Source organism: Cinclus cinclus, chromosome 9 (assembly GCF_963662255.1).
Source record: "Cinclus cinclus chromosome 9, bCinCin1.1, whole genome shotgun sequence".
Taxonomy (NCBI): domain Eukaryota; kingdom Metazoa; phylum Chordata; class Aves; order Passeriformes; family Cinclidae; genus Cinclus; species Cinclus cinclus.
The window spans coordinates 15,195,323-15,218,058 of record NC_085054.1 but is presented as its reverse complement, the minus strand read 5'-3'; the positions used below and the strand labels follow the sequence as shown (position 1 = coordinate 15,218,058).

The window sequence follows — 22,736 nt, the reverse complement described above, 5'->3', positions numbered from 1 at the left end:
TAATTTCTAACCTGTCTTTGACTTCCAAAGGCTAGGCAATCAAAGAAAAAAATTTGTCGTCTTAAAAAAAGCAAGTTGCAAAACTTTTGCTAAGTTTATTTAGCTGAAATATTTATGATTGTCAGTATGTAAACTACCTCCCGAAAAACAGTCAGAGCCTGATATGTAAACAGTTAACTGTATATAATTACATATGTATTATATTAGGATAATATATAATTACATATGTATTATATTAGGATATGCAGGTTTGAACACTGTTCAAGGCATAACCCATGGGTACAGGGTCCAAGGTTTCTCTCAAAAATGGGAATGTAAGGTTAGTGCAGTGATACTAAAGTTATCCAAAGTATCATGAAAGAGAGAGTTTTCTGTTGGCTGTCATAGGAAAAGTAATAATAGTAGAAAAACCAACCAACCAGAGAAAACTACCCCCAAAAGACCAAACCTAAACTTCCAGGTGTCCATTCTTTCTGGTAGGCACTAGATAGTGAAAAACCTGTCTGAATACTTCAGTAGTCACATTTCCATCCTACAGAATTCTGTATTTGCCTATGGGTTCAGCAAGTTAAAATGATAAGTCTCCAGTTCTTACTGTTGAAGAACTGTGAATAAAGTTAAAAGTAGTATTTTAATTAAATGATAAAAATGTAACAACTACTTCCTTTTAATATTTACATTTGGGCTTGGCATATTAGCTAGAACAGTGAAAGTGGCTTGTGCTTTGGTGATGAGAACAATGCCTGGCTTCAAACTATCCAATGTGACATTTAAACTTTAATTTTTAATACTTTTATTTTTTTTAAAACTATATAGAAACATTTTATGGGGATTAAATTTAGATAAATTTGGATATGTTCTGTATTTCAAGTCTAAACAATGTGACATAAGTTGTATTTTTTCTATCCTTACTTTTCATATTACTGGATTTTTTTTTAATACATGCAGAGTAAATGTTTTTACATATAAAAAATTATCTCAATTTAATTATTACATGGAAACTTTCAAAAAAAAAACCACTGGAGAACAAGAAACTGGAAAATACAAAGTTATACATGCAGCTAATTTCCACATATTATATAATAATCCCCTTGCTCTCAAATACACTCACCAAGTAGCAGCGTAACAAAACCACGGAATGATATGGACATGTCTGAATTTTCTTTTGGTTGGCTTTTTTCAATGCTTGTGTTGTTATTACTAGGAATTCTTCCAGATAAAAGGAGATGCCCAGTGCAAGAAGGATTTTTTTGGTATGTAATTGCTCTTATGTACTGCTAGAACTAAGGCAGAACATAATACTTCATGATATTGTCAAATACCTACAAACCAGAGAACAAGCATGATCTAAACTTGCACAAAATGCAAACCTGTTTCCATGAAAATTGTATAAGTACTTCCAAAACATTTGAGTTTCACTTCCTGTCAGAAAATCTGACATTAATGGAGTTTCCAGGAGTCAAAAGTCCATGAGTTTTGGCATGAACTGGTTCAGTTTTTGGAGAGATTTTTATTTCAAAATTCTGAAGTAGCTGTAAACACAAACAGGACAAGTATTAGAAGAACTGCAAAATTGCCAGCAATAGCAGCCTTTAAACAAGAGAACATAACAGACTGTCACAAGCAAAATTTATGTTGCCAGTGCAGCAGAGTTTAAGTGCTGTGATTCTCATCCAGGAAAATAAAAGAAGGTGTTATAAGGTAAAGATTATAGCTCAAAATCTTCCTCCTCTGATGGAGGGAGGACAGAGCAAGTCCTTTCTGAAGGACTTCCACCTAACCAGATTAAACAGTCTGAATTAACAAAGAAACTAAGGTCACTTCCTAACTTTGTGAGATTCCTCTCTATGTGTTTCTGATTTCCCTTCCTTTAATATCAATTAATATGTGAAAATATTAAGAAAGCTATAGGAATCCAAATCCTATCAGACACTTTTTTGTGAATGAAGAATATCTCAGCTATCTACTTTTACACTTTCAAGAGGCAAATACTGCTACATCCTCAACTTTTCCTAATAATAAATCTCAAACACTTTTTTTTCTATAAAGTAAATAATTATCTCTTATCTTTCTCCTAGTATGACTGATGACCAATGCATTATTTTCATATACTTAACTACATTTTTCAGTGTCAGATATTTGACTAAACACTTATCTAATTTTCCCCGTTTTTTTTTTTTTTTTTTGTTACTATCTTTGTCTTCCATATTTTCTTGAATTTGGCTATATTGTCCTTAAAATGCAGTGCACGGTGATGGCTGTTTGTCATTACTTAGTGAGGATTCATTCAGCGTTTGGCAAGACTGAGTAATTTAGCTCCTCTTTCTGACATATGAAATGCTTGCTAATGCTGCTAATATTATCTATCTTGTCAGAATTCCCCAATTTTTTACTATATCACTTCAGTCTGCTCCTACTGTACTAATATTACCCAGACAGCTGTTCGTAAATTCGTATTTATGCATTTATTTCTTCTCAAGAGCACTAACTTGCAACTGCCATTAGTGAATAATTTTATATTGCTTCTGGAACATTTCTCCTTCTTTTTCAAAATTCTATAGTCACATCCTCTGATTTTAACTTAATTTGTGTCAGCTTGGTATCCCATGCAAACTGTAAAAGTATTCTCTAATCCATCATTTACACTGTTAATGAAAATAACTGCCTAAATCAAATGCAGGACAGAGTGATACAGAATTTTATGAATTTAAGAATCATATGAATTTTAAGAATCAAATGCTTTCCGAGTTCAACAGCAAATATTTGATAGCTACTGCCTCCAGCTATTTCATTTTTCCAACCAACTGTGCATGCATTTTATGGGCACTTCCATCTGGAACAAATTTTATTAATTCAATTGAGAGAAAAACATACAGAACGTGTGAAAATACTTCCTGAAGTCAGAGTGCATGACTTACTTTATACCCCCACATGAGGTAAGTGATCAAGCCAAAGAAAGAAATCAGATTGGTCTGAAACAATTTCTCTATTACGAGTTCCATGTGTTTCTTATTTTAATTCAAATATCATCTCTATGTTTGTAAATAGGTTGTGTGCTATTTTGTTCTAGTTTATTTCCAGAAAACAAAGCAGGTTCTCCATTACTTCCTTGAGCTTCCTTTTTAAAAAGATGGAAGTGTGTTTGTTTTACCAAGCCCCTGGGAGCTCTTACTTTCAGCTCCAAAAGATAGGCACTAATCGTTCAGAGACTGCTCTAGAAGTTTACTGAAGGAAATTCAATGATAAATTCAATCAAGCTTTCCTTTAAATTCATAAAATGGATCTAAATATTTTTACAGTTAAGTAACTATAAATAGCTACCAAATCTTTGCAATCTGATTGCACAATCTGCACTCATTATTTGATCTATAGGCTGTCTTGTAAATACAGCCTTTGTACTTGTAAATGTACGAAAAATGTAGCAGCTGTCAGGAGTATTTTCTTTATGATATGATGCAATCAAAACCAATATATCTCAATATGTACTATTTATATAACTATAAATTATGTATATGTAAAATGATAATGAGTTAGAAGAAAGAACAAGAGACAAAAAAGCCAAGAGCACAGAAGAATTCTACTGTTTGTCATCACACTGTGATCAGTGTCACAAGGATATAAAATCTATTTTACATCTTTGTAAGTTCTGAATTCTTCTAACTAAAACACAGAAACCTAGCAGGTAACCATTCTAATAAACATTAAGAAATATTTCTGATTTGCTTACAGAAACCTTCTATACCAGATCTATAGAATTCCTTAACAAACTTAGCTTTAGTTTTACACCACGTGTACCATGCAATCTACAATGTAGTTTAGGTACTATGCTACATTTCAAGCATGATTATTTTCAATTTTTTCAGTCTTTGCAGCATGAGTACATTAGACAACACTCCAAAACAAAGGTTTTGAGCACTGTAGGATACCCAGAAATGGTGTGTGTGTGTGTATATATATATATATATATATACATATAAAATACAAATTCACTTTTCTTCTTGTAATGCTGTCACATAGTTCTAACCTGAATCAGTGCAAGATGGATTTCCAGCTCTGCAATTCTTTTTCCTATACAACTTCGAATGCCATAACCAAAGGGGATGGAGCCAAAGTTGTCTACCCTGTCCAAATTATCTTTCCTCAGCCAACGCTCAGGTCGGAACTCATTTGCCACTGAGAAATTTTCTTCACTGTATGAAGTAGCATAGTGACAAAGTGCCAGCTGGGTCTGAGGAAATAAATGATATTTATATTTAGCTAGCTCCAATGTACATAACAAAATTTAAAAGCATTTGCAATTACTGTAATTTCTGCAGCAAGAGGTGATAAAAATTAAGTAACTCTGAGTAATTCTGAAGACAAAAAGATACCTCCAATATCAAATCCCTTTCTCAACTGGTCAAAGGAAATAATCTCCAAATTGTTTTCAATGTTGTTTAATATATTAGAGAAGATGCAGTGGGGAAGGAGATGGGAACAAGTTACAAGTATTGGGAATTGTTTCATTAAGTTGCTATGAGAAAAAGGGAGAAACTTTCTACAAAGGGAATTAACAGACAAAGAATCAGAAAATGGCAAGAATAATGAAATTCATGCTTTTTTAATTGAATTGTACCATTACACAGATATGTTATTAATAGACTCTATCCTCAAGAAGATTAAGAATAAATCATGATGATAAATTTAATTTGCAGGTGAGGACCCAAATAAAAAAATATCAAAACAACAGCAACAAGTCAATCATAAAATCTATTGGTGGCATATAAATGGGTGTAATGGAAATACTTTCCTCTTAATGTTCTAGTGTGGTGAAATATTTTAAAATCAATGAAGTGTATATATGTTGTAGTAGATCATATTTCATTTGCAAAAATTTAATTGTTCTCTGCAGAGGACTGCAATGGAACCTACCCCTTTAGGTATCAAGTATCCTCCAATAATCAAGTCTTTTTGGGTCACTCTTCCATTTCCTGGCAATACTGGATATAACCTAGTGAGAAATATTTATCTGAAGTTCAACAGTAATAACTAATACAATGTTTAGATTCTAATTTGCATTCACAAATATGCAGGACGAGTGCCATATTCATTCATACCAAAAATGTTTTTCAGGAGTAGAGAACACCTTGGAGCTTCAAAGACCTTGAATCATCTGTGAGAATATGACCATCATCTGAGAAAAGTTATTTATTAGTAACTGAAGGTTGGTCTATGCATTTTTTCACTTTACACATGTACAAGCTTGAAGGTAGGTGGTCCAGCTGAAGACATTTTAGCACTACTGCTAAAGCTGAAAAAGCCTTATTGATGCCTTCTCTAAAATTCTCTTACTCCCTTCACCTCATGATGAACATTTAGTATATTTTAAAAAGTATGTCACATGTCTTTGATTTAAATCAAAAAGCTTAAAATTATTGAAGTGGCACTGCAAAGTACCAGTGTGGGGAAGGAGGTTGTTATGTTTTATCAGACTAAAGGGAAAAATCAAGCTTTCAATTCCTTACCTTAACAGACATGTCCTACATATGTGATGCCACTTCTACCATACTTAGAAACATTAAACATTATATAAACTATCTTATTCATTGCTTAAGCATCCTTGGACACAATACTGCTGAAATAAATAAAAGTAGAAGCAGCAAACTGCAGTAGCAACAATAAACTACAAATGCAAAAATGGACTCAAAGTTTATTGAAATAACATGGAATTAAATATTTTAGTTGTCTGCTACTTACCTCAAGGTTTCTTTCAGGACAGCTCTAATCAAAGGCAGTTTTGGGACATCATGAGCAACTGGAACTTGATCTTTCCTCAGCTTATTAGCTATTTCCTCATAAACACGTTGCTGCACCTCTGGGTGCTTTGCCAACAAGTATATTGCCCAGGACAAAGTAAAAGAAGTCTAAGGAAGAAACCACAATCATTAAACCCAACATTAAAAATAATTTCAAGCCAAGAAAAACAAATCAGCTTTCAACTATGTGTTTTATATCTTTAAAGTTATGAAACAGGCTGGCAGTGATTCACATCTGGATTCAATGGGAGGTTGCCAGACTTTGCCATCCCTTCCTTCATCCCTTTTCCCTCTAGAAGTCCACCACATATGAAAACAATCCATGTTGATATTTTCCCAGTGAAATATAAAAAGCAACAAACAAACCAAAGGCAAACCCATTATGTAAACAATATTGAAACATAAACACTCTAAACAGCAATGGATTAGGTTAGCTCTTAGTTTTCCATGTGCATTTCACCTTTCTTTCCAACAAAAACACTTCACAGGAAACAAAATAAGAAAATACTACTCTGTACATTTCCAACCCCTTTTAAGCATATGGTGGTCCCCTCATAGCATCCACACAACAGAATTAATATCATCACTGCTAAGATTATATTTTATCATTTTGGTAAGCAATGCTACACTATTATTATATAAAAAATACTTTGTGTGAAGAATAAATAGAACACGAGGCAGGACACAGTTCAACTTTGAGTGCAAGAGGATTTAAAGAAACCCATCATCTAATCTTTTTTTACCACAGCTGGAAAAGAAAAAAAAAATCAGCTTGTGGAAATGTCTTATTTTGGTCTTAAGTTTAGGATCAATTTAAAATGCAAATTCATCATGATGGTGACCTTTAATATCTTGTCTTCAAACTGGAATATAATGCTAGAGATACTATTCTCATAACTTTTCTTGTTTTTCTTGCAATATTGAATGACTGTACCTCCTACAATGCAATCCAGTTCTATTCCACTCAGAGGAGCTGGCAATTGTGCCAGCTGTGTAGAGAACTTCTCTGATATAAACAGTGCTCCTTCCTGGCTTCCCAGTTTCTTCATAACCTCTTTAAAATTAGGACTGTTCTAGCAACAGACAAAATGCTTTGTAGTCAACAGCTGCCTCACAATGCTCTTGAAAGCTTTTATAATCCTTTAAACCTCTTTCAGTTTCTATGATAAAATGAGATCTGAATTGATAGCAGTAGGAAGAAAAAAGTTCTTCAATTTTTGTTTTGTACTTGAAAATGAAGTCAGAAGTATTGTCCTCTCAGAAAAGGACTGTTGCCAGCTGAGAAAACCGAGTCAAATGAAAAGGCAAAGTCCTGATGGCATGAACATTGTCCTTTTATTTTAATGAAAAATGTCACACACTAAAAATGGAAAATTAATGGTCTGAAAGATTAGAAAAAAATGGGATGAATAACCATGTTTCACTTAAGAACCAAACATCAAAAGTCTCTGCAAACTCACAAGCCCTTGGGACGTTTAGCCAATAGAGTAGTATTCAGCACATAATGAAGTTTTACATATGGTCTTTATTTTGGAATTCAAAAGTGATTGCTGGTTTTGTTTTTTTTTTCTTTCTCTAGGAACCTTACAAAGTTTCTTAAGCAAAAAAAAAAAAAAAAAGAAAAAAAAATCTGAATTCAATTATCCAGAGAGTTTTTCTTTCCTTTAACACCATTTTACTTTTTTACTTATTTTAAAGTTTTCTACTTTAAGACTATTTATCACTATTTATGGTTTTTATTTATTGATTCTTTATAAAAGGAATACAATTTATTTTTAAAAATTTGTTCAGTAACAATTATTTATAGTAGTAGTGTTCATTCACATTCTCAATAAGTCATCTTTCTTTTTGCTTATTCTTCCAATTGTCATGCTTCAGTCAGTACTGAGGTACACTGATTTCATTTGGATAGGAATGAGAGGGGAGGATACACACACGACATTAATGTTTCTTCAAATGGTCTGTATGGCAAAGCAGAAGAATAAAGAATGAGAGACACTTGAAACCTATCCGTAGGTGTTAACATTGGATACATCAGCCCCATTAATCCTGAGCCTTTACCACAGCTCTTTGCCTCAGCCTGACTCTATGTTGCCAGCACAAGCAGGATAGAGTGAACTTATCCACATCACTGCTGGCCTGACATCCCCCTACTAATGGATTCCAGCAGAAAGCAGGTATCTGATCCATAACGTGTGTTCCAGTTAATTTAATTAGCCATACATGAAAACCCTTAGCCAAACTCTACACATGAGTTTATTGATCAATTTTTTCCACACTAACTTTCAGCTAACTTTTGTATTGTGGTCTACCTAAAGTAGCACAAGCACCAACCTGATAAGCAAACTAGTAAAAGAACATATGCAAGCTGAAATGTAAAGGCAACTGCTATTTTATCTGTTTAATAAACTGTGGAACAAACTCAGAAGTGATGGGTTCCTGTAAACCATAGCTAGATCAGAACACTGATTTCATTCTACTGGAGAGATTACACAGTACAGGAAGTACTTTGTAATCACTTTAAAGGCATCATGGCTTAAATGTGTTAAAATTACATGCTCCTAAACAATGTAACCCCCCTGAAGAAAGCTGCCAGTGATTCTGGTTTACAAAAACAACTATGCACAAGAAAAATGGTAACAAGCTTACTGTGTCCACTCCTGCCAGAAGCATTTCAGTCATGTTGGCATAGATCTCTTCCAAAGTAAGTTCCTTGCTCACTAGGAGGTGTGTAAGTAGCCCACCATTCACTACTTCTCCTTGGTCAAGCTGAGACTGAATAGCCTTCAATTTGTTGTCAACATGGATTTGACCTTTGGGATTCAAAAAAAATTCTTAAGCCTCCATTTTTATTTTCCTGCTGGTTCCATTCAGTAATCACATTTCTCACACTACACTGCACAACCAAGGGAAAAAAAATTCTTCTTTCTTAAGGAAAACTCCTAGAGTGGTGGTGGAGGTCCATGGCAAGGAAAGACTGAGCTGACAGGAACCTTGGTAGCTCACAGCATGAGAATGGTTAGCACAAAAGAAAGGACACAAGAGACTACAGTTCCCATCGAGGGAAGCTCAAGGCCAAGTTCTTATGCCCACCTGGCTCCTGATGACTCTGCAAGAAGTGTAGAACTCTGCAGAGCCTGCTGCAACTCAGCAGAGAGAGGCTGCAACCAGAAGGTCAAAGCCACAGAACTTAATTACTCTGAGGACAAAGATGAGAAGCATCAAGTAATAACAAAAATTCAAAAACTCCAGGGAATGACACGCTGAGAAATCTCACCCACAGTTCCACGTATACTCTAGTGACTGCAAACAGCATCTTTGGTCAAACAAGGGATTTAAGAAGAGAAAAAGTCCTCACAAAGTTAATGGCTCACGTAAAAAAAAAAAAAAAACCTGAAAATGCATGCAGCTTTCTAATATTTGGGATGGAGAAAGGGTTCAGGTTTTTTAATACTCAAGAACATTTTAAAAATAAAATTGCTAAGACAACTCCTTCTTCCTACTTACATGAACTTACATGAAAACTGATTCATAAAGTAGCCCGGAATGTTTCCTTTATCAAAAAAAACCATATTGTAGTGCATCAATGTATTTTTATGTCTACTTATACACTTGAATCTATGTAAGTCGACTTTATAAAGTGTTTAATTAATTGCCAGAGCCTAGTTTATTAACTTTCTAGTCAGTTTTAGTGGTGATTATTTTTCAGGTGCTCAATTAAAATTTTGCTGAAGCCAACAAAACTGCCCTCATTAAAATGGAAGTGGCTTAAGATAAAACCTTGGCAAAGCACTTGGAACTGGAGTGACAAGTGGGTGCTGAAATAGATGAAGATAAAGAAGGAGCATTATAAAACAGGGGAGTTTTGAAATGTACTGGTAAAGTTTGTTTTCAGTAGAATATTTTTTAAAACAGTTCCCCTGGTCAGTCTACATTTAATATGAAACTTACTTCTGCCACAATGTCTTCTTATAATTTTAGAAGAGAAATGCAGCTTGTCCCGTTCAAACACACACAGAACCTGCAGAAATACAGCTGAACTTTTCTACTACTAAATCTTACTAAATTTGAAGAGTCCATCCCAGGATCTGCAGAACTCTCTCCAGGGTTTTGGAATAAGTGGACGGAGCCATTTGGGAATAGCACCTGCATACATAGTGGTCTTAAACATGCTAAACATCAATTCCAGAGCCTCAATATATTCAACAGTCTGCTGAGGGATGTTGTTTTCCAGGCAGCCCAACCGGCATTCGTACAGAATAGTCGCCACACCTGCACATAAAGAAATGGAGGAATTTTCTATACACATGCATCAATACATATTAATAATTTAAGGAACTAACTAAGAGAAAATGGAACAATCTTACAAGAAATTTATTATTATTACTACTACTACTTCAGTTGGGAAACAGATAAAACAGAAATTCAAAGCACAGTAAAATAGCCCAGCTGAACACTTCAGCAAGAGAGTAGTTTACTATGTCACTAATTCTCAGCGTGAGAAGACAGCCAGGAATCCCACCAGAAGCAAGGCAGCCTCCAGCCTGTTCGCTGTGTTTTGCATTGCACTACGAATCCTGAGCCTGTCCTGTTGGCCCCTGACCACACAGGGACACACGGGTCCAAAGACATTTCTGACAACTGGTGACAACACTATAGTTTCTACCAGTGGCTGTGTCTGTCATCAGCTGGAAGCCAATGAATACTGAGTCTGTGTAAATGGATAAATATCTTGCACTCCAGACAGTATTTTTACTGCACACACCATTCTCCACCCAGCCCTAAAAAACAGCAAGTGTGACCCTGTTGCAAGTGACAAAGGTGACTGCCTCTTGTTCTGACTTCTTGTGATTTTCACAGATGTTTTTCTGCAGCTCCGCAGGCAACCTCACTTGAAATTATCTTTACTGACTAAAATAATTTTAAAATTTGGTAATTTTCAACTCACTCTTCCTTTCCCAGTTTTTCTCTCTGGGAAGATATTTTTCTGCATCTTTTCTTTCTTTTGTGCCTCTTCAGAAACTGCTAGTTCTTATATATCCTCTTGCTGCTTACATGGTCCCTTCAGAGAAATCTTACATACTGGTTTCCCTGAACAGTTGCAGTGTAAGTTAAATAAACAGCAAGTCATATAGAAAATAAGTGTGTGCCAGGAATAAGTTATGGATGAAAAACTAAAAAAAAAAGTGAAGAATTTAAACTAACCCATCGTTTATAGTGAATCTGTAAGCTCACAGTTTGAAATTCCACAAACTGGTAGTTAAATGCCATTTTTAGACATTGTTAATGTGAAACAGACCAAGCAGGCAGTCAGCAATTTGACACAATATCTTCATAAGTGAGCAATTTGGAAATTCTTCAAATCCCAGATTACTCGGCTGGCTGTCAGCAAAGAGTACCAATGTTTTTAAAAGACATTACATATAACAAGATGGAGTTGTATGCAGTCAGTTGAAGAAATACATGAATATGTATCACCATGAGATTTGTGTAAGAACACAGGAAATGCCATACAGGCTCAGCCCAGGGTCTCATTCAACATTCCCTCATTAATGGCAGCTAGTGGAAGATGATCTTAAGACAGGCATAACAATCCCACACTTGGCACGTGTAGGCAGGGAAAAGCAGTATCTTTTCCCACATTAAGCTGTGAACTGAACTTAGATACGTCACGTGGGGATGCTCCGTTGGAATTTGGCTGGTATATGGCAAAATTAACATGTCTTAGAAGTCACCTGCTAGGAGGTCAGCACCCTTGTTTTGTGAAATTAATAGAGAAATACAGAGTACTGAGACTGTTCAAGGCATTGATTGAACGTTTAATTTCCATGGGAATTGCCCCTTAATGCAAGGACTCTGCAAAGGAATGCTGCTGATACCCACTGCACTAACTAGGAAGACACTCGAATGCAGAATATCAAACTTCCCTTTTCAAATTAATCACATTGGGGCCCAGTCACTTGACAGAAATAACCACAACCACACTGCTTTACAACCATTTTCTTTACAGATCCAGCCTGGGCTTACCTTCCATTGAATACTTGAAGAAAAGGTTGTTAACGTTGGTCACTGTTTCCCCATCCTCCTCTTGACTTCTGAGGGTGTGGATTCTTTTAATTAAGTCTGTGATAACTTCATTGACTCCATCAGAGTAAACAGCCACATCTTTGGGTTTCAGAATTTTTTGCCTCAGTACACTTCTCATTTTTAGCCACTGCTCCCCCTCCCTGGAAGAAATTATTAATAATGTGAATAGTTTTCCTTAACAATCATCAGCTGGGTAAGAGCTCTGCGACTAAACTGTGATTTTTCATGTTGAACGAAAGCGAATGGTAAAATTAAAATGATGATAATATGTATTTTGTATTATGCTCCTACAACTTTATTCTTTGTTTATTGCACATCTTCGTTAAATTTCGGTGTTGCAACATGTGTGTTAAGGTGTAAATTCTGAGTGACAGAACTTGCCCACTCCATGTTCTGAATTTGACAAGTGTCCCTATGTTAATCTGTTAGCAGTGGGTAATGCAAGAAATTGGTAAAATATTCTATTTAAATTACTTTAAATAAATACTTGAATGGGTAGTCTGGAAATTTGCTTTTACACAGAACCAGTACTTAATCACTAAACAAATGTATCACATTCAGATCTGACAAATCAACAACTTGAGCTGGTACCATAAATTCCATTACTGATACATCACTTTCAGCTACCCCAGTTCGAAACCTACAAAGTAATAAGAGAGCAGACCTATCTGCAGAGAAACAACTTAGGGCTACAGATTCTGCTTTAGCTGAGCTATGCATGGAAACCCTTGTGCTGAAGACTAAAAATCTGAATTATAGTTACTACATACTCAATATGAGCAGAGTCTTTGTGAACAGTGGTTGCAGGGATACTTTTCAATTCCTTATGAAATGGGAAAATATCTTTTATGTGTTTATTTTAAATTGTTATATTTTCCATTACTTTTTTTTTTACCTGGAGCAATGCCACTGCAAGGCACAGAAACCTAGTGGCCAGCAGAAGAATTTGATGTCTTTAAGAGATATTTCCTGAGTTCACCCGATTTAAGATCTTTTCACTAAGTATCAAGGAACTGTTAGTTTGAGTCTCAACTGCACCTTAGGATTTGAGTCTGCAGTGAAATACATAAAGCATTTTGCTACTATGAAAAAAAACAGACTGTCCATGACTCAGGAAATTAATTCTCCTCTAAATAAACATCCTATGTCAGTGGGGACTGTGAGTAGTTCCCAGTGGCAATTAACCACACCCACATGCATTGCCAGGTTATGCAAGCTGTACAGACAGACAATTCCTCTGGAATCAGCCAGATTCAAAAATATCTGTGTGGGGATGCACTACAGTGTGAATTGACCATTCTTTTCATTAGTCTTCTGAGGGGGCACTTGGGTGAAAAATAAAGCTAAAACCAATCTGAGTTAACAATTCTACACAGCACACTGCCGACCAGATGGAAGAGTCTAGAACTGATGCAATAAACCCACATTCATGCAGTGTAATGCCAAAGCTCGTAAGCTCTGTTCTGTAAAACTGCTTGCAGGTGAGTCAGCTCAGACAGCTCCAGTTGATACACATCCCCAAAGAATGTCTTCGTGCAAGGTAGCGTTCAGCTACTCATCATTACCATCCCTTTGAAACCTCACAGCAGAACAAATTCACAGCATTCACCGCAAATACCTGCTCCCTTCCCCCTACTAGACACACAAATTTCCCCACACAGAAAGGCCTGATTTCCCAGATGACCTGTACAGTCTTTCAGGAAATCACTAAATTTCCATAAGAAAGCAAGGAAAGTGAAGGACTAACAACACTCACGCAGAAATGAGCCCCGTGGCTCTGCCCCGTAAATCTCTGTACTCCTGCCAGGATTCCATGTTGGCTCTTTGTGGTGCTCTGCCTTCTGCTCGGAGGACTTGAGCAACCATGTCTCGATCTGCAATGGATACAACAAACTGGGGACCAAAGTGAGACTTGAAGATCTTTCCATATTCCTGAGTGTGTTTTTGCTACAGAGTCACCAACAAAGAGAAACAGAAGTCAAGTATTACTAAGGAAAACTATCACAAAAGGAAACTGACGATTTGTCATACAAAATCTCTCACATCTAGAATTTGATCCCCAGCCTTCCAGTCAAGGAACAGTTTGAAATGTCAGGAGAAGCATCTAAGCATTACTGTGAAATATTCACAAGGAAAACAGAGAGGTCACACAGTTCAGGACCCTGGCTGAAAAGACCCAAAGCTCTAAGGCACAGTGTGAGTGAAACCAAACACTGAGAAGATGAAAAGACCTGGTGCACTTTAAAACTCATCCCTTCAGATCAAACAGGTTAGAAAGAATGCAAAAATGAAAAACATGGAAGCATATAGGGTTAAATTACCAGTATAATGCAAAGATATAATTTAAAATATTTTATAAATAGCTACTCAGTCTACCACTTAATTTCTTACAAAAAAAGCTATGTGTAAGTTTCTCACACCTAACCAAGAATAATGACAGCAAAACAGCCTAGTGAAAAACTGCATTTTGGAACAGATTTGTCAGCAATGAATTTGAGAGAGACATATGCTAATTCTGCAAAAGAAAGGAAAAGGTGGGGTCTTATTCTTGCACTGGGGTTTATTGAGTGGTTGATCCACAAATTGTGATTCAGGCTGGAGGCAAACAAGAGGATTGGAAATTAATACAGACAGTTGGATAACATTAAACTGTGTATATATATTAAAACAAACAAACAAAACCAACCCAGAAAGTTTTTCAGCAAGATTATACTATCAATGTCCCATGAAATCGTACTGATTATTTTAAATAAATTTCATTCTGACATAGTCATGAAGTGAAACTCTCAACTCCTACAAATTCACTTGAAGCTGGGGTACATCCTAATTTCAGAGGGGGAAAAACCCCATCAAAACTGCAAAGCAGTTATTAAAAAGATATTATGAAGACTTTAGAAATCAATGTTAAAACCTTTATTTCTGGTTAAAGTATTAAAACAAGTTAAGCTGACCAAAATTTAACTTTGACACATTACCTACATTCTGATCCGAAGATATCTGCACAAAGAGTTATGCTGATTATAAACCAAAGCTGGTTGACACCAACTGCACTTGTGAAAGTCTAGTATTGACCCAAGATTACCTTATGTGAAATATATTTTATTCAATCTTAGTTACAGAGATGAATTGTTTAATTGCCAACAATAAGTTTAAGACACATGAATCACTCTTCATAATATGAGACCAAGTGCACATAAAAAAATATAATCCTTTTTGTCTAGTTTCCAAATAAAACATGAGTTGTGCAATTGTGGTCTCTGCCAGTCACCCCTTAACTACTTCTGGAACACAATGGCCAACTTCAGTCTAAGTTCTAAAAGTCTCCCACAATGATATTCTTACCATTTTCAAAAATCAGCATCTGAATTCATATGAGACACATCTATTAGTCATGCTGATGAGGGAAATGCTACAGCAGGAACTCAGTTGTCCTTTCTGCTTGGTCTGCTCCTAACCAACACCACAGACAGAGCAATGCATGAACAAGCACTCCCAAAACCCAAAGCATCTCTTGCCTTAGAAATACTTCAGGGATGCTGAACTTGGAGAGTATCTGCCTTTAAAGGAAAGCATGAGTTGGGAAATGAGTGTAGCAAGGAAAAATCAGTGGAGGGGAATACAGGCCACCAGTCACAGAAAAACAGATTCAACAAATTTTGCTATTTATAGAGCAGCTTATTTTTTTCAGTGACGGTGAGGTTTATGTGAAACAGTGAACTTCAACAGAAAATAAATCAAGTGACAAGCTACCTAACCAAATACATTAAATAGTTTTAAAAACGGACAGGGACAAAGTACTTGCACATCCCTTTCTTTCAATTGACTGAACACCATTTTATCAATTTCCTGTATAAAAAGACCTCCAGGATTTCTATTTCCGTATTTTCTATCACAACATGGGTTTTTCTTTCCCTTGTTCCGAACCTTACAAGTGTTCTACTCTAGTGCCTCACATACCACTCTCACACCTGGTCATTCTTTCACACACCATAAATTCAAACTGCCAGCATCCAAATCCCTCCCTCCTCACCTTTCTTTTCTTTATCCTTGCACAGCACTGATGAGACAAAAGCGATCCAGTCCCATCAAATTAAAAATACTTTGTCATAATTGCTGTAGGCATTACTAGTTTGGCCAGGCCTAACAGGAATCATGTTACTGAGAACAGAACCTCTTTTGTGAAAAGGGGCTTGGCTTCCCCACCCCTTCTGCATATAGCACACAAATATTTGTGTGCACCAAAGGACATCGTTTAAGTAGCTGTGCTGGTTACCAAAGGGTTTGGGATTAATTCATTCCTGATGTTCACTGTATTGTTAAATTTAACAGAATATTAAATGCCTACTTACATTGTACGTGTAGGCAAACAGAGCATCCTGTGATTCTTGAGACTCTAAGCAAAATAAAAACTAGCATTAAATTGCAACTTCTCTTTATCCTTCCTCACACTTTCCTTTCTAGGAACAGTATTCACTAAAGAAGAAAATAGCCATATCAGCTAGTGGTAGTGAATAGCATATACTATTTAGGATGTCTTATATTATTTTTTTAATATTTTGAATAATTTTCACTGTTTTGACAGTGAAAGAACTTCAAACCAATGGTAGCATCTTTTTAATGTTAAGAAACTGTGACGAGTACCTTTCAAATTTTGCACACCACCACAGAATTAGATGAAAAAGGAAACAGAATGAAACAAAGAGCTTTGGTTGTCTTCAAGTCTCTTCTGCATGTTGTAATTAGGAAGCAATCAAGCTGAGCAATTCATCATTAGCAATCTAGTTTGGCTGCCAGAGAATACAGCATACATCCTAACATTTCTTCTTAAAAATCTTAAAATATAAGAAAGCTGGACAAAACCAAGCAACTTATGTGATTTTTTTTTTTGTGGTCTCCACCCTCTTTCTGGTGTTTTTAGCTCCTTTGTCATTCTTAACTTTCAGGTTTTGATGTGCTAACCATTTAAAGTTCTGTTTCCTTTAGTTTCCCTTTTCTATTTTTATTTCCCTTTCTCCCTCTTCCTTCTTCCTGAAATTTCAGCAATTTTCTGACAGCAAACCTCTTGGGGCTGGCTGTGAATTTCTTCCTAGCGATTGGGGAAAGGTCACTAAGAAAAGCAAAGTAAGAAATGCCCCGTCTGAGATGTCTGTGCTGCCGGTGGAAAGCTTATGGATCCACAGCTGCAAAAGAGTGAAACACACAGCTTTACTCCTTTGGACACAAAGCGCTTCCTTTGGAATCGCTTGGACTGCACGGGGAAAGGGCCCCAGGAGACGCACTGTGACTTTTTAGGAACGAAACCCACGCGTTTGGCCAAGCAAGCAAAAGAATTCATCTCTGGATAGCGACAGCCTTACGGTAAGAGCGCTGCACAGAGGAGGAGGATCCTCATCCCCGCAATTCCCGCAGGGATAGCGCGTCTCACCCACCCTCACCAGGTGCGGCCGCCGGGGGGACTCCGCAGCCGCGGAGGTGCCCACAGCAGAGGACGCTGCTCAAGCCCCACCCGCTCTCCGGTTCGCCCGACGGCCTCCCCCGCTCCAGCAGAGCCACACGCCAGGTGACAGGAGCCGCTCTCGGCCCGTATGCCCTCCTCCCCTCCGTCCGTCCCTCCCTCCCCTCACGCCGCCATCCGGCCCCGTTTCCCGCCACCCGCTCCCCTCCCCCGCTCCAATGTGGCGGCGGGGCGGGCAGTGCCCGTGGCCGCCGCTCCCGGGGCTGGGCCTCGCCCCCCGGCCGGGTTCGAACCGCCCGCCTCCCGCCGGCCGGCGCTGACGGCAGCGGGGCCAGGCGCGTCCACCGCCCCCGCAGGGCACCCGTGTAGGCAAGGCGTATTTATGTAAGGGGAGGCCGGGGTAGGAGAGACAAAATGGTCTCTGATCGCGGCGGAGCAGCGCCGGGCCGGGCTGAGGGAAGGGCAGCGGCGGAGGCGCCTCGGGCGCGGCGGGGCCGGGGCGGTCCCGGTGCCCGCACCGCAGGGCTGGGCGCTGCGGTCGAAGAGCACGGAGAAGCCCGGGCTTCCCAACCCTGCCCGCCAAAATAAGCCGTCTGCAAGCTTGTGAAACAGCCCGGTTTTTTATTTTGTTTTGTTTTTGGTGGTGGTTGTTTTTTCTTTTTTTTTTTTTTTCTTTTCCCCCTCCTTTCAGCTTGAGGCACCTCCTCAGCGGTTCGAAGCGCGCACAAAGATGCGCGGGGAGCGCTCGCGGGCGCCGGGCACAGGGACCGGGATCGTGGGATCCCCTGCGAAACAAAACCACCGGAGCCTCCGGCGCTGCGGGAATTGGAGCGGGGGGTCCCCCGAAACCCGGCTCTCCCCCGCGGGAAGGGGGATGCCCGGCTGCGGTGCTGCTAGCGCGGTCATTCACCAGCGCTTTACGGGGGGACGGAAATTAAAGTTTTAAGTAAAAGTAATCCTGGCTCGATTAAAGCGTTAAGTAGGCGAGGGAGCCGTACCTGGATTTCATGAATGCGGCCGAAGCCGTCCTTCCAGAAGAACTCGTAGAGGTTGTAGAGAGTGTTGGGTCCGGGCATTTCGTGCAGGCTCTTCACCCTGCCCAGGCGGCGCGGGGGTGGCTCCAGCAGCTCCGCTCCGCGCCCCTCGCCTTTGTTCCCCGCCGCTGCCCGCGGGCTGCTCCGCACCGCCAGCGCCTGGCTGCTGCACAGCCGGGGCTGCCCGGCAAACCTGCTGCTGCCAAAAACCGCCTGGTAAAAGTAAGTCCTCTCACATTCAAGCGTCTGCTTGCATTTCATCGTCAAAACTCTGGTGAAGAAAGACATGTCTTTTAATTTCAGAAGGGTCCACTTTGCTCCTGAAGCTGCTTTTTATTTGGTTGCTCTTTCTTCAGTGCCTGCTTTAACTTGTACAAGCAGCACTTCTCCAAACTCTTACTGCATGAGCATCAGTTTACACAGACCATTATTTAACGCTCCCTCCCCTAGGGCTGGAAAAGGGGGGTGGGTCTGGGATGAGACTTGAATAGAACGAACCTATTATTTTGTATAATTCAAATCAGATAATTTTACCCATTATACATGCAGTCGAAGTCCATTTTTTGCCTCTTTCACCCATTAGTTTGGTGAAAAGTTCACCCCAGCTTTCTCCTATTTTAAAAAGGTAGGGTTAGACCTATTTTTTCCTGTGGCATTAATTCATTCCCCTGTGTTAGAAAACAGTGTGTTTTCTGCAAGCAGTTCTCTTAGAACCATTCATTATCCTGTAACATATATGAAAAACACTTGTGCATCCACATATAAGTAGCACTGGTTTTACAGAGTAACCTTACAAAAAATTCCTGTAAATTACAATATTGAGAGATGTTATTTGTATTGCAGAACAATTTATCTTTTGGACAGGATATATTCCATAAGCAACTTGCGTCAAGATTTGTAGAAATCTGCACAATTTAACAGTATTAGTGTTATTTTCATTTATATTTCTGTATAATTCCAAAGGTGTTAATAATTACCTCTAAAATGTTGATTAGTTTTAGAAATTATGTGGAAGAGACTGACTTGGTTTTAAAGTGAATCAGACACTCAGATAAAATTTGAGGACAGAGGAAAGTCTCAAGGAAGATCCACATTTCTATAGCAGAATTATGAATAAACGGCTGGAAGAGTAAATCTAGTAAGTGTCAAAATTATTAGGTTTTGTTTTCCTTATTTATCTTCACTTAGATTTGTGAGGCTGTATTCTGATTAAGCTCTGTGTACCTGCTTACTTTAGGCACTGATAACTCTGCTGAAACAAATAACTCTGAAGTTAGACAGGAGCATCAGTCTTTATGGATACAGCAGTACATATTACAGGAATAAAACCGGCTGAAGCATGTTTAAGCTAAAATCATGTCTTTGAAACTGATTTCATCATACTTGAAGGGTCCAGAGAAGAGCAACAGGAAAAAGAAACAAGAAGGTTTTTAAAAGCTATGTAAGAAGATTGAGAGACTTATTTCATTTGGGAAACATGACTACCACAACCCTGACAACAGCCTACAGATGTGTACATCGTTTGTTAAACAGAGGAGTATATCAGAGAGAGCAGAAAGAAAATAATGGGCTTAGTTTGTAGCTACAGATTTCTTGATTGCATTTTCAGCCTTGGTATCTCATGTTTCATGTAGCCAAGGCATCGCAGGACATTACATACTTTCTATCACTGGGCTTTACAAGAACAGGTTTGAGAACATCATCAGGGAACCTCTAAAGTTTTCCTTCCTACATTTCTGTGTAGTGTAGCTACGTTATTTCTTTGATATTTATCTAAAGATGCTTTGAGACAATTACACGGACTTTTAGTATTAGCATAGTAATTTCTAGATTGCAGGAGGGAATATGTGCACCCTTCCTAGAAACTCCTGCTCACAGCTATTCAGTATGGTTGATTTTTTTTTTTATTTGTTTGTTTGAAGTCATACATTGTTAAGGTAAAGCATCTGCTACTATTAATATGCTAGTGAGATAAACTTAGATACATTATGCTGTAAAGGTTACAGTTTTACAACTGGTAGCAGCTTTCTCTGAGTGTACCTTTTTCCAGTTTCCATATTTGGAATTCTCCATTATTTTCCCCTGTTACCCCTTCTCCATGGCAATCATTGTAAGACATATTGTTTCTAGCCAGGATATTTGAAAAAAAACTCCAGAAGCACAGCTCCGTCCTTTAAGTACTTCACCAGAACAGTACCTGCTTTCCTTCTGAAGAATTTCTGGAGGTGGCAGAAGTCCCTGCATAGGAACTGTGTTTTATAGCCCCACCTGGGTGCACTCAGTTTCTTCTCAGTTTACTTATTGTTAGATTTCTGTTTGTTTGCAGTAAAATGGTCTGAAACACAGATGCCATTTAAAAAAACAACATGTAAAGACTCAGAGAATCTGCAATTTTAGTGAAACAGGGAGCTCACCTGGTGCAGCCCGTAAAACAGCTGCAGCCATTCAGATCTCATTACTGGCAAACCTCAGCAAATTTTAATACCAGTCAAACATTCTGTGATTATTGGCTATCAAGTTTACATGTGCAGCTTATACAATTACAGTAGTGCTAAATTCACAAAAAGATTCGAGCAATCCATTGTGCTACAGCTCCTGAGGATCTGGATGCCTTCTCTGCTGTCTGTATTGACTGCTGCTGGTTTTTAATATGACACTAAGGAGTGTGAGGTTTGAAAAAGTTATTTCATTAGTCACATGCAGATGTTTATTACTGTAAAAAAGAAAATCAACAAAAATTACAGAAAACCTAAAAGAAAAATCCCAAATCCCCAGCAAAAAACAACTCCACTGTATAAAATTAATTTTTGAATAGGCTTTTTATACTTGGCCTAGTTTTAAAGAAAGAGTGGAATGTGCCATTTGAGAAGACTCCTGATGCAGGAGTGTCTGTGAGACACCTCCATCACTGCTTGCCATCTTGTTATTTTATTACAAGGAAACATCAGTGTTTGATAAGCAAAGCCAAAACCACACCATCCTGAAGAATTTCCAGAGTAGGCAATGGCAGAGCATAACAAAGAAATAAATTAAGAAAGCACAAAGTGGCAATGCATTAATGATGAAAATTGCCAAATTTCTTAGATATAACAGAAGTATTTAAAGGGGTGTAAAGGTGCCCGTATGTAAATCTGTATAGAACATCTTCCTTGCACAAAAAGAGATTAATGGATTAACATCCACAAAAACATTTTTTTTGTAGCGCAGGTGCTGGCCTAGAGGTACATCAGTGGGCCAAAAATATTTATAAATAATAGATATTTCTAGGCAGTTTGCCAGAGGGAGTAGAAATTCAGAGCCACTAACAGATGCAGCTGTGGTACACCATTAAAGCACTGTTCTACAATAATTATCAGTAATACCATAGCAACCCATCAGGGCAGATACAAATTTCTTTTTCCATGTAAACTGCACAAAAAGAATAGTCCAGACCACAAGAGCCAAATTGTAAGGTGGCTCAATAGTTGAATACAGGAAGGGAATATTTATGAATGTGAGTGAATACACGTGGGCTACCACAACAAGGAATGTGTAATTAAACCATTCATTTCTCTTTGCTGTGCCAGATCATAATTGTGTGGTTCTGTTTGACTTTCAAATTAGTGTTTTAGTGTACATTTGTGCCACTAATTTTCCTGCTTTACTGACACACTTCACATCCTTACTACTGCAGAATCTGAGCTGGAGGTCAAACTTGCAAACTACAGAATGTTCAGTAGTCAACATTATGAGTAAACACCAAAATTTGCATGACAAGAGATGGATAAAAGTGAAATAAGTTTCCTAGAGTAGACTTGAAAAAGAGAAAGGAAGAGTAAAGGAAAGATCAGCAGAGGGTGAAAGGTTTAAAGTGGTGGAGAGGTTGGCATGATCTGGTCCCATTATTCTCCCCAGTACTAACACAGACTTGTTTCAGGTAACAGAAGTTCAGTAGTAGTGCCACAGAATTCCCAGGAATAATGGTGAGTATTGTAGCCATTATACAGAACCTCCTTCCAATCCACATAAAGCCACCAAACCATAAAGAAGGGAGGAGTTATGCCATCAGCACAAGCCAACCAAAACACATTTATATGACTTAAAAGATAAATATTCTCTCCTATTTGTACAACCTACCAGTATATATATTTATCAGACACCTTAACACTGACTCAGAAACACACTCAGAGTTCTTTAAATTTAAACAATTACATTTGTCCTAGCCTGTTGGTCCTTGGAGTCTGAAAATATGTTTTATATAACGAGTCAGTTGGGACTTCTGTTATTTCAAACAAGTTGGAGCACATGCCCCTTCACAGCAGACGTGCTTCAGTTTTAGTTAACTTTTGCTATGTAACAGGATCACAGTATAAACTAAACTTGGTT

General features: G+C 38.1%; 1 protein-coding gene across 1 annotated transcript; it reads right to left on the bottom strand.

Moving 5' to 3' along the window:
* Nucleotides 1-1,415: 1,415 nt before the first annotated feature.
* Nucleotides 1,416-18,659, bottom strand: LOC134047405 (cytochrome P450 27C1). The gene is made up of 9 exons (XM_062498507.1): nt 18,336-18,659; nt 13,639-13,829; nt 11,823-12,022; nt 9,858-10,067; nt 8,445-8,608; nt 5,737-5,903; nt 4,912-4,990; nt 4,025-4,228; nt 1,416-1,532 (listed from the first exon to the last, which is right to left on the bottom strand). The coding sequence occupies exons 1-9, from the start codon at nt 18,657-18,659 to the stop codon at nt 1,416-1,418; spliced, it is 1,656 nt and encodes a 551-aa protein (XP_062354491.1).
* Nucleotides 18,660-22,736: the final 4,077 nt, after the last annotated feature.

Excerpts from the sequence above, each read along its gene's own strand:
- LOC134047405 (XM_062498507.1), bottom strand. The coding sequence starts at position 18,659 with ATGTCTTTCTTCACCAGAGTTTTGACGATGAAATGCAAGCAGACGCTT. Across the intron at positions 10,068-11,822 it reads CTTCAAGTATTCAATGGAAG|GTGTGGCGACTATTCTGTAC; the intron begins GTAAGCCCAGGC and ends CTTTATGTGCAG. Across the intron at positions 1,533-4,024 it reads TCCATCTTGCACTGATTCAG|CTACTTCAGAATTTTGAAAT; the intron begins GTTAGAACTATG and ends TTGTGTTTACAG.